The sequence below is a fragment of the Dromaius novaehollandiae genome, chromosome 3, assembly GCF_036370855.1.
Source record: "Dromaius novaehollandiae isolate bDroNov1 chromosome 3, bDroNov1.hap1, whole genome shotgun sequence".
In the NCBI taxonomy this organism is placed as follows: Eukaryota; Metazoa; Chordata; class Aves; order Casuariiformes; family Dromaiidae; genus Dromaius; species Dromaius novaehollandiae.
Genome location: NC_088100.1, coordinates 108,276,820 through 108,289,431, shown reverse-complemented (window position 1 = coordinate 108,289,431; position 12,612 = coordinate 108,276,820). Strand labels below are relative to the sequence as shown.

Genomic DNA, 12,612 nt, shown 5'->3' with positions numbered 1-12,612 from the left:
TTATGCCAGAGCAATATATAGTCATTTATTTGCATTTGAAAAAGGCACATATGTCTCTATTATTTAAGCTGTGGTGCAGAGACTTAAGTTGATGAACTGAATATAATGTTGCTTCAAGCACTATGAAAATCAAAGGGATGTTTCCAGTCGTTGTCACTGGCTGTCTTGTTGCATGTTATAGCCCTGTTTTAAATACCTCAGGAGTAGTCTGTAGCCACTAAAGCACTTGCATCTAACCTCTCAGTCACAATTTAGAAAACTGTATTCATGTATGTGATAACTGTTTTGTTGTAACAGTACAGTTTGCTATTAATGTTTGTCTTCTGTTGTGTTGTCTCTGCATGCCCAATGCATGTTTCCATTAAAGTTTATTTAGCTCCTGTTTTTCTCTATTTTCATGACACATTCTTTGCATACCTGTTTACAATTCAGATTTATTTTGCTTATTTTCTGTTAACTGTAGATAACACATGAAAAGGAAATAAAACTTTAAAGAGCTTCAAAAAAGTTTTTCATAGCCCTTTTGCAATCAGTAGCATTTTAAGTAGAAGTTATGGGTCTGATATGTAATTAAAATCGGCAGTTACCACGTAAAACCACAGGGTTGCAGATTGCAGTGCTGACTTACGTTTTTATTTCCCATAAAATGATTTTAACTAGCTGTGCAGTGGCTGTTTTGAAACTTGCCTGTTTTACTTCAGATTAATGGTTATGGGTATCCCCAAATCTGTAATATTTTCACATCTTCTCTGTGTTAGTACAGAAAACATGCTACTTTCAGCATTTGGCTAGCTAATAAGTAGTTCTGGACAGTTTATATATAAAGTTGTTGATATAAGTTACTGTGGTCTATGTAACATGCAGGCTGTGTGCATCTCCAGTAATTCGTTATTACTGCTCACAAAGGTGTCCTAGACCTCAGGCAGGGATTCTGTCAGTTTGCAAGAAGAATGTGTTTGAAGTTCAGTAGTTACTCAGTCACTGGACAAAAAGGCTATTGCAAAGGGCTCTCGTCTTTCCTGCACGTGCAGTGTTGGCCATCGGTGATCAGCACTGGTGATAACCAATTAAGTGAGCATTTGTTGGTGAATCACTGTTTATTCCTTTCACTGCCTGTGTTGCAGCAGCTGTGATGGCAGTGTTTGGATAATCTCAGCCTCATCTATTTATTCCTCCCCATCCCCTTGTCCCCCCCATAACATTTTGCTTTATTTTGACATTTAGATAGAAATAGTGGCTTAGATTTATCCTAATTTTGAAGAAGCCGTGCCATTGATTTTTACTATAGTTGGATAACACTAGATAGATCTATAGTGCAGGGTAGCTGTTTTCAGTTTTTTCTGATAAGCTAGGCTGCAAGGCTACATGTCTTTAGGGACAGAGTACAATAGATATAATATGACTGAAGTGGAATGTGAGCTGTGGTTCTTTCCCTGTTTTAGTGGCGTAGTGTCTGTACTCTGGAGATTTAGGTTGCTTAAAGGCAGTTAACCAATCCTTCCCATGTTCAGAGCAAGTTGACACTTAGATCTTTCTGTGTCAATATATGAGGTACAAAGGCGTGAGGTACAACAATGTATATTTGGCAGGTATAAGAAGTTCTAGCAAATGGTGGCAAAATTTAGTTTGTTGCATAACAATTCGGCTGCTTCTGAACTGTCCGGGCCATGTGCAGAAGTGGGAATGTCTAATTATTGTGCCATTTACAAATACCTGCTTGTCTGCATCAAAACAGTCCAGAATGTTTGTAATCTACTAGAGCATTAGCAGCACTAAGCTTTAGTAACTTGCTAATAACAATAATAATACACACTGGTTGTGTAACTCCTGAGCTGCTACCAATGGCTCTACATGTCAAAGTAATGGTACAGGAAAAAAAACTGGGACCAAGCTGCATTTCAAAAGTTTATAGCCATTAGGATTCCAATTTAAATGATTTTTGGATGAATGGCTCCTGAAGACGACGACAGCTTGACCAGTCAGAGCTGCTGGAAACATGGCTGCTCTCTAGGCTATCTCGATCACAGTGCGACAGGCAACGCGATCAACAAAGCAAGTGATGGGCAAGGCCTTGGTTCTGTCTTTGTTTGGGGGTAAATAGCTGTGTGATGTTGTGTGACTGTGGTGGTTTTCCGTTCCTTTAACAAAAATCCAATCCACCTAATAATGCAAGCCTGAAAAAGACCTTGATAAATTGACACATTACCTCATTCCCCTGTCTTTAAGATCCAGTATCCTAACTGGGATGGTGGAGATGAAATGCATGGTGTAATCTTTCTAATTTCTGCATGTTTTGATTTTGTTGTGTCACTAGGGGAATGGGGAAAGTGGGAAAGGAGCTTTTACAGAAACAAATTGTGCAAATTTCTGTAAATGCTCCTGGGCAATTTTGACATATTTTTCTGCTGACTGGTAGCTAATACTTTTTTATAGACATTTTGTACAACAGTAATGTCGTAAACATATTTAAGGTGGCTGATGTGTATAACTTCTACTGTTCCTCTTAGGTTGGAGAAAGTGTGATTGTTACTGTTCCAAACATTTGAGTGCTTAGCAACAGAATTGAACGCTCTCATTTTAGGAATAACAATGTATAAAAATATGAATTGACTAGCAGAGCAAAGCACAGTAAAATTCACACTGATGTTTAGTTGTTCTTATTTTCCTGACTCTCCACCTATAAAATGGGTACTAATTCATTCATACCTTCTAATTTCCTTGGCCTTCTGTGTCTCCATGGAGTGTGAGAAAGATCTTACTGGCCTGTGTGATTCTCCAGGCAAAGTTTATACACAGCCACATTGTGCAGGGGAACAGATTAATTGCAATGTATCTCAGTGTTGCAAGGCTTCTAGCTTAACGTTTTTCCACTGTTCCTAGATGGCAGAAACTGTGGAAACAAATGAAATGGTCAATGGAGCTGCAGAACAGAGGACAAGTTCAAAAGAGTCCAGTCCTGTTCCTTCTCCAACGGCAGACCGCAAAGCCAAGACTGCCATTCAGGCCCAGACTGCTGCCACGCTACCAGCCAAAACACAGGAGATTCCTTCAGCTCAGATGGAGGGCTTCTTACATCGCAAACATGAATGGGAGACACACAGCAAGAAAGCCTCAAGCAGGTGAAGTACCTGATGCTTAATGCAAATCATTGCATCAGAACAAATTGTTAATATTGTCTCCTCACAGCTTCTAAAGACCTGTCAAGTTTATGATCTTCTTGTTCTATGAGCTCTGTAAGCATGGTTGAGCAAAGCTATTTGATGAAGTTGCAATCTAAATATATACAGCAGAAAAAGCAGTATTATTAGCCATATTCTCAAGGTGAAGAACTGAGGCACAAAGATAACATGACTTTCCCACTTCACATGATCAGTTTGTGACAGTAATGAGATTTGATGCCAGATCTCTCAAGTTTTACGTTACCACAAGAAAAGAAAAATGTGTAGGTGTGAGAATAGAAATGTCCATATTCTTCTGACATCTTCTGTTTGCACATTAGCACTTTCCACCTACACTGTAATCTGTTCAGAATAGAAAAGCGAGTGAAGATGATTTTGTGTGCCTTAGATGATTTCATTCCTCAGCACCCAATCCTGTAGGAAAATCTTCTGCTGAAAGTTCTGTCTGCACTGAAAAAGCAGATTGTGGTCCTTCATGACCAGAGAGAGCTCATGAAGCCAGATTTATGACTTGATTGAAAAGGAAAGTGTCAACTAGACAAGCAGTGAGCTACACTAACATCTGAGGTATTTGGTAGCAGCTGAGGTACTCGCTAGAGCTGAGTGCATATGAGTGATCTGCATGATAATAACCATCATGATTTTTGTTCAGCTAGAGTTCCATCACATGGGAGAACTGCTTTGGGGCAGTGACCCAGCAATAGCCAGCAATACTAATATCTAGGGCATTATTTCTAGCAAGCGTTGATTTTCATAGCTCTATTAGAGAAAAGGCTAGAAGATGTCACTAGGAGCATTTAAAACAATCAAGGATTTCATATGCAATCCATTTCTAATCTTGCAACACAATGAGAAATCCTTCTAGAATAAAGTGTAGTCATTAAAAGGTCAAGCAGTCTCTCTCTCAAGTATGTAAACTGCCTAGTCCGCCAAACAGTACTCCCACTGTTAGCCTATGCTAATGTAGTATCACAGAGAGCTTTGGTAATCTCTATTCCATTTGGCTCCAAGTCAGTACTTTTTTCTTGAAACAGTGCTTTTATGAGAGGGTTTGTGGTTTGGAGTTTACGGGAGAGTGTATGCTGTATTCACATCCTCAAATTGAACCAGTCTCCATTGTTTTACATAAATCATTGTATTTAATTTATCCAGTTCTGCAAGGAAGAGCATTAGCCTTATACATACTTTTCTTATTTTCCATGTCTTGAAGATCATGGCATAATGTCTACTGTGTCATAAACAACCAAGAGATGGGCTTCTACAAGGATTCAAAAGCCGCTGCCTCTGGCATTCCCTACCACAATGAGATTCCTGTCAGCTTGAAAGAAGCAGTCTGCGAAATAGCAGTTGATTATAAAAAGAAAAAGCATGTGTTCAAGCTAAGGTAAGCCTGCTGAAACATCTTTCCATTAGTAAAAGTTTGTGCTGGGTATGTTCACTCCCTCATGGACCGTGCAAATTCATGGGCAGGATCCAGCCCAGCAGCTAATCATACATATTAACTGCAATATCTGCTTTTCTAAACAGGGTCTTCCCAACAGTGAAACATGGTACATTTATTAAAGATAGCAACCACAAAAGAGAATTAAAATAATCAGTGTACTAGGACAAGACTAGAAGTGTATGCCTAAAGTTAGAAGCCTGCATCTAAAAATGCTGAGCTTACCAGCAACTCCCACAGGAACTAATTGAAAAGAGCGAAATGCTCATGGTTCTGCTCTTTTGAAAATCAAGCCTCTTGTTTAATTGTTTCAGTATAGACTTAGGAGACTACTAACAATATCTATCACATGTTCAGGTCTAGAACATGTAGTTACAGAGCATTTCGTCGTGAAGTATATGAAGTACCTGTTGTTCAAAGGTAAAAAAAAAATAAAATAAAATAAGGCTTTTCCTTCCAGAATTGTGTGTTTGTTTTACTGGTCAATCTTTTAGTGCGAGCAGTTACAAAATACTTCATTATTACATAGCTTCTAGGTGCTTCTGTTGAAGGAGACTCTCTGATCTGATTAGCAGATGTATTTCAAGATAGATTCTTTGTTTTTTTTAAGTTGATCTTGATTCAAGAACCCTCCAAAGATGATAGATTTAGGGAAATTTGGCTTTTACCTTATTTGAAGACAGGTCTGCAGCTATGTGATGCATCGTTTGTACAATTTTAAGCATTTCTCAATTGGTAATGCAAGGACAAGCTCTTCTAAATACGAAGTTATGCAGAAAAATCGATTACCCTTCCTTTCACAGTATCCTGTCACCTGTATCAGGCCTCTGAGTAATTGCATGTAGCATATTTTCTTTGCTCATTCTCATTAGGAGAGTCCCTAAACAGACCAGCAGCTCATCACGGCAAATCTGTCTCTCCCAGCTGAGAAAGGGTATGCTGTTGAGAGGCTCACCTCTGCAGAGGCTAGGGTCTCTACAGATCCCATATACAGGCAAATCTCCCACAAAGAAGTCTAGCTGTTGTGATCTCTGGAGAGTACACTGGAAGTATTTTCTTTAATTTTGTGAAATAAGAAAGCAAGGCATAATTATATTCTTGCAAGTGTCTATCTTACTTTATCTTTTACATTATAATTCTGTTGAATACTTCATCTCATAAATAGAAGTCAAGATGCTTTCTTTTGGAGGGGAAAAATGGGGAAGCCATGCCTGCAACCCAGCTTCTGCTGACCCTGCCCTCTACCTTGTTCACATGCCTGTTCTGATGTTATTTAGTCTTTTCTTGCTAATATCCATCTTCATATAAATTGTTAAATGTGTCCCAGCTAAACCCCTCTGAGTAAAATCAGCACAGAAATAAAACAAGAGGGGAGCCTCTGGCCTTCGGTGTGTGAAGAGGCACCTACTCAGGAATAATATACAATATAGTATCTTGAATCATCATCATTGTAGTACAACAGCAGATCAGCTGCAGAATTTTGCCAGGTTTCTACAAAAGCTGTGAAAATTCTGGGTGTTGACTGTGATTGTCTTTAAGTATTGAGGAAACTTGCATCCTGTCTTTTGCAAAAAAGAACAAATCTGCCCGAAATAGCAGTCATTAGCTGCTGAAGTTCCCAACCTTTGCAGTGTGTGCTGACCTACTGGAAGACATCCACTGTCATAAGCATGTATATATCATAAGCAAGACTAGGATATATACTGTGTGCATGGCTATGTCCAAATGAAGATACGAGATACTAAAACATCAGCTGTTAGTTGGATATATTTGTGTATATATAGATATTATGACTTTCTCATGCAGTCCCATGTGTCTGATTACATACTGTAGTTAAACAAGCAGCAGTTGAACCAGTGTGATTATAACTAAGCTAAATTTGTGATGGTTGTTTTCATTGCAGATTGACTGATGGCAACGAGTACCTCTTCCAAGCCAAAGATGATGTAAGTTTGTTTTTCCCATTGTCTGTTGCCTATGTGATAGTTATGCTGCTATATAATAGGAGAAAGAAAACTGCTTAGACCGTAGGGGTACATTTTAATTTCCTGGTCTTCACCCATGTATGTATGTATGCATAACGTGTAGATTCAGAAGCTCCTACTGGCACCACCAGAACAGCAGGGCTTTGAGGTACAGCTTGTCCTGCAGGTGCCTAACAGGAGGAGTGCCAGATGATGAGTTTGTACCGCGTTCCCATTAATTTCCTACTTCTGTCCATTCCCCTTCCATAATATTGAATGAATGAGAGAGGGAGTGTGACATATGATTGTAACAGTTACCTACCTTTGATGCTTGTTGAAGGAGGAGATGAACACGTGGATTCAGGCCATCACATCAGCTATCTCTTCCGATAAAATCGAAGTGTCCCCAACCACACAGAGCACTCCAGCCTCCAGCCGTGCCCAAACCCTGCCAGCCAGCGTCACAATAACCAGCGAGTCCAGTCCTGGCAAGCGGGAGAAAGACAAAGAGAAAGACAAGGAAAAAAGATTCAGCCTTTTTGGTAAAAAGAAGTGAACTCCATCTCCACACACTGCACTTCTCTGACCGTTCCAGTGGAAATCCAGCATGCGAGCTCAGAACCAATACATTACTCTCTGTGCCTCATGTTCCTCAATGTGATTGACATTTTTTTATTTATAGAGAGTTTTAAAATAAAAAGCCAACAAAAAAAAAGAATCTAAATTTCAAATGTATGAGGTGCATTGGGCAGCTTCTGTAGGACAGGAAGGACCAGGTTTTGGGGTTTTGTTTTTGTTTTTTTAAATGAAGTTAATGTAGATTAGATCTTAATATTTAAACTGTTCCTCAATTTTGTGAGGCTGTCTTGGAAAATAACCCACACCTAGTGCTATTGGTATGCAAGGCAGCGGTGCTTTCGAATCTACTGTGCACATCAAAAAACAGTGTACAAATTTTCAAAAATGTTCACTTCCATTTAAGGTTGTTATGCTGAGTCTTGACTAGTAGAGCCTCCCATTACAATTCTAACATTTATGAAAATGATAGTGTATTATCTTTGCTGTAACAGAGTGCAGGTATGCATTAATTTACAGACAAACCATTTATATCCTGGCATTGGTTATTAACACAACCTGAAGCTTTTCCGCATCAAGTACGACAGATAAGAATGTTGGTGTACAAGATGGATTAGCAGGCTGATACAGTTTTAAATAATCTGTAATTTCAAAAAAATTTTTTTGCTGAAATACATTATATTGTATGTTTCAGATAATTCTAGTACAAAGTATAATAAGACTAGATGTATAATAAACCCTTTAAAGTCATTGATAAGTGTAAAAGTGGAACTGAAGCATTTACTGGAAAAAAGTAATGTTACTCAAATGGTTACTTGCTTGTCAGCTACAGCACTGTGTGTTATAATTTTGCTACATTACCTTGCTATTTGATACATAGTGTGCATTTCTCTGTCACTGTAACTATTGTAATGAAAAATTTTCATCTTACTGCACAATCAAAAATTACATTTAATAGGAATGAACTTTCAATGACCGGGCCTGTAATCAAGAGTAGTACTGGAACTGGCTTTCAGTTGTATTGAACTGTACCTCTAGACTTTTACCCTATCTGTTAAATATATGCTATGTCATTAAATGCTTTTAAAACTACATATGCTGGTAAGTTTCTTATTCCGTTTCTGACCATGTCAAATCCTAGTTTTGAAACAGGATAAAAAATAAAGTTATTTTAAAATGTCATCTCTCCTGTGCACTGAAACTGATGTGTTTTAAAGTGTAATTTCATTTCTTGTGTGAAACTTCATATTGAAATAGTTCTGTTTTCTCTCTTCCCGCTTTTCTCTGCCTTCCCTTTCCCTTCACTTTCTGCCTGCTCTCCCCACCTCTGCCCACCCCCATTAAATGCCAAAGAAAAAAACAATGAGGATGGGAGGAAAGGAAGGAATTCAGCTTTTCGTAAAATATTTTGACATAGCTATTTTTTGTGGAAGTAAATCCAGCAGAATCAATAGATGTAAGCCTAGGGCTCAGGCAATTGAACCAGTTGCCCGAATATCTTATCTGACTGAGGCAACCACCACGTATGAATTTGTAGCCAATGAGTATTACTTTGAGTAAGCTTAGTTCTGCAACTTGCTGCCTACCCTGTAGTAATTTGCTCAGTTGCTTAAGCCCTTGGTAAATTAGACAGTAACTGAAGTTTAATAGTTACTGTTGTCCTGCCTAATTTAATTTCATGGGGGGGTTTTTTATGTCAAATCTTTTTTAAAACAGATCTCTTGAGATACAGCCATCATTACACTTCATCAATGGCATACATTTAATGCAGTTAAGGTGTTAATGCAGTGGTTTCAAAGCTCAACACAGCTCAAAGCTAACATCTTTTCGTAGTATTCTTGGAAGCTGGACGCCATCTAGGGAACCATCAGAAAGGAATAGTTCCAGGAATCCCTAATAGGAACTAGAGGAGAAGCTTTAAAATCAGTGAAATATAAGGTACCTGTTTCAAAAATTGCTATGATTATTAAAATACATTCAAACATAATTTTAGATGGAAAGCAGATGCTGCGTAAACTAATGTGTTTGCAAACCACAGTTTCCTGAACGTGTGACCAATGCAGTGTCTTTATTCCTTTCATAGAGTGTATTGTGTTTTCTGGGTTTTGTTGTTCTCTGAAGCTTTGGGTTATTAAAAAATTGAAAATTTATGCTCATGAGTTTTGACTCCTGTAATATTACATTGTTTTAGTCTAGTTATTAGTAAAACATAGGTAGGGGTGACAGCACCAGTCTTTTAAAAGTAAATTTTAATACAATATAAAAAGCCAGGGTTTCATGTTGGAAGAGAATATGAAACGTTCCTCTTAGGTGATTAAAATATACCAGAATGTCAATGGCTTACTACATTTGTCACTTCATTGAAGCTATTACTTTGAGTACTTTCACAGAGCTGTCTTGACTACATGTTTCATGTAAGAGGGCACAGTGACCTGGATCATGCCTTCAGAATTGTGTTTTTCTTGTTTGTCTTGCCTCTTATTGCAAGTTGTTCCTGAAGACTACTTCAAGAAAAGTCCTTTATGCTTAGGAACTGCTTTGAAGTTGCTGAGCAACAAGAGTGAATTTTAATAAGCCGTGCCTGTTTGCCCTTTTGGACCGTACGGAGGCGTCCCTGCATAGTGCAGTTTCCATGCAGAGCAAATTGGTGGGTCAGGGAGAGAGGTGACTGGGCCGCAAAGGAAGGGCCTCCTCAGGCAGGGCCCATTAGTCAGAAAAGACAAGTTTTCATCTTTTAAAGCCAGCCAGGCTATGTTTTCAGGAAGGTCATGGGACCCCCAGTAGTTGCTGTGGCCATTGCAGAAGCCCAGGAGGGCCCTGTCATGTTGGTTGGCTAGTTTCAGAAAGGGGTGCTGTTTTGAATGGAGAAAGAAGAAATAATTGTGTCTCTCTAGAATTATGTGAAGGGATGTTGGAAAATACTGGAGGAAAAAGAAAAGACTAAGTACAGATGATAGAAAAGGTCCTGAAATTGGGGCAGGTTGCCACTGTCACTAGTGTAACTACTGTAGTGGTGCAATTTAGAAAGTAATGTAGCCACCTCAGAACATGGTGAGACCCCTTGCTGGTGAAACTATATCCCACCTGGTTACCACACTAAAGAAAGAGGATTCTGTGGCTTCTTAACACTGTATTGCAGATTCCTTTGTTGGTAGGTTTGTAAGATATCCCATTTTTAAGTTGCTTATGATTATTCTGGAGATATGTTGCAAAAGTAATATAAAAGTCACATCTTAAGTTTTTCAAAGAAAATTAATTAAAACAACTTTTCAGCTACATGGCTAACACAGTTTTGAAGAAGAGAAATCATCACCTTGAAGTCAGGACAGTCTGTCTTCCTTTTTTCCTCTTGGTGGAAGCCCCAGGTTGAATTCTAAGCTGTGAATGTATTCAGAGAACTACACCTGAACTGCTCTTTCCATATCCTGATAAATCGAACTAAGTAGAATGAGAAAAAGAAAGCCAAACACTCATTAACCATGAGAATTAAGCATATGTTGGGTGGGAGGAGTTTCTTTTAGATTGATGAAAATAATCTATTAATCCATCTGTTATGCACAGAGAATCTGTTCTGTTGTAGGGATCCATTTTGTATGAGGAAGATTAACGATAAAGAAATGAATGTCTACAATTGATCTCTGTTCCCGTAAAATGCTGTTTTAGTTGTTTTTTTCACTTCACTGTTTTCCTTATCATGTTTATGATTGATGACTTTGCAAAGAATGGACTTTAACATTGAAGGCCTTTAGGAGTATACTCTTGTAATAAACAGTTTGCAGGTATGATAAGATGTTGCCGTTTATTTGTGAATCATTTGATTTTCTACCTTGACTAATCACAGGTGACTAAGTCAGTATAGAAACTTTAATCACAGAGAGTTGGAACAAACTTTGGTTCCTTTCATTCCAAGAAAACTGGAGGTGCTCGGCATCTTGGAACATCAGGCTGTGCTAAATGACTTACATAGAGTATTGAATTTTTGGAAAAAGCAGAAATCAGCTGTCCTGGCTCTACAGCTCTACCTGTGCACTGAACAACAGAGGCCATATCCTGACAAGGAGAGGCACTGGAGCTCTCAGCCCGCAGAAGTTTATGGGGCCACTACTTTTGGATCAGTTTGCTTTCCAGTGTCCTTTTATCAAGAAGAAACTTTGGCTCATGTGTTTTGAGGTCAAGCAAAACATAACTCAGGTAAGAAAAAGCAGTATTCTCAGTGCAGCATATGGTAACATCAAGACTTGATTTGTGCCCCAGCTACACTCATGCAGTCCCTTGTTTTTCAGTGGAGCTGGAATTTGGCTTCTCTAATCTCATTCCTTGTCTCATGATGAACTCCTCATGGGAAGACACCCAGACCCAAGTGTCCTGCTACAGCTCTCTGTTCCTCACACAACCAGGCAAAACAAGTTTATTTGTACACCAAGCTCATTTAGTCTTTGGGGAGAAGGAGAATATAGATATGTAAGGCATGGCAGTACAGCCCTTCCTATTTTAATAATTGATGTTAGGATTAAGACTGGCATATGTCTGGCTCCTGTCTGTCGGAGCCAGCCAGAAAGCTGGGCTGAAGATATTTAGCATTTGACAATTATGTTTGGATTATCCTAGTTCTCACACCATCACAATGTATTGCCTGTGGTGCACTTCATGTTATTATTCATTTTACTTCTCCCTAAGTAGCTTGGGTTTGCAAGCTCATTAGTGATCTTGCCAGCAAATTCCAACCTTGATTTCATTAATCTTGGTGGCTCAGTTGTGCTATGGAGCTCTGACAGAATTGAAGTCTGTTTGTTAGCAGCACTTAATATGTGTGAATTCTACTGCTGTAAATGCTTTTTTTCTTTGAGTAGCTTGGTAGCCATATATTCTCCCCTATTCTTCGCATTTACTCAACTGGAAGCTGAGCTGTTGCGAAGCAGAAGCTACAGTGTGGCTGTGAGTGCATCCATAACTATTGAACCGTAAGGGAAAATACAGCAGAGTAAGGATCCCATTTGGGCTGTTCAGCCAGCCTTTCCCAACCCCAAGCAGCTCCCTTTTGGCAAAGGTAAGTTAGGGAAGAGAGCAGGGCAACAGAGAGACTTCTAATATAGGTAGTTATGTGCTACAGAGCTGCCCCAAATTAGAGCTGCCCCAGAAGTTTCCGCAAAGGCAATTTAAATGGTACAGAAGTACAACATGAAGCCTGCTCACTGTCCCTAGCAGAAGTTCACCCCCAAAAAGAGAGAAAGCAAACCAAATGTATTTCAGTAGGTAGTATGTGCTAGTTAACTAATCTTGTATTTACTCATTCTTTCTTTCTTAGAAAATAAGAAAAAAATCTTAGCATCTACCAACAACATGCAAAACAAAAAAAGCAAGACAAAAACAAAGTAAACAACCATTATTGTTAGTTACCTTGATGCTGTGGTAACAGATACAGCTCACCTTCTTCCCAGCCATCGCTGCAGGG

At 38.9% G+C, this 12,612-nt stretch overlaps 1 protein-coding gene across 5 annotated transcripts in view; it reads left to right on the top strand.

Moving 5' to 3' along the window:
• Positions 1-8,254, top strand: part of SPTBN1 (spectrin beta, non-erythrocytic 1) — a 143,678-nt gene extending 135,424 nt beyond the window's left edge. For all 5 annotated transcript variants that reach the window (XM_064509755.1, XM_064509757.1, XM_064509756.1 and 2 more), the window contains 4 exons: positions 2,881-3,119; positions 4,390-4,563; positions 6,524-6,566; positions 6,925-8,254. In XM_064509755.1, coding sequence (XP_064365825.1) covers positions 2,881-3,119; positions 4,390-4,563; positions 6,524-6,566; positions 6,925-7,140 — 672 coding nt within the window. In that variant the 3' untranslated portion in view covers positions 7,141-8,254. The remainder of the gene's footprint in view (positions 1-2,880; positions 3,120-4,389; positions 4,564-6,523; positions 6,567-6,924) is intronic.
• The last annotated feature ends 4,358 nt before the right edge of the window (positions 8,255-12,612 follow it).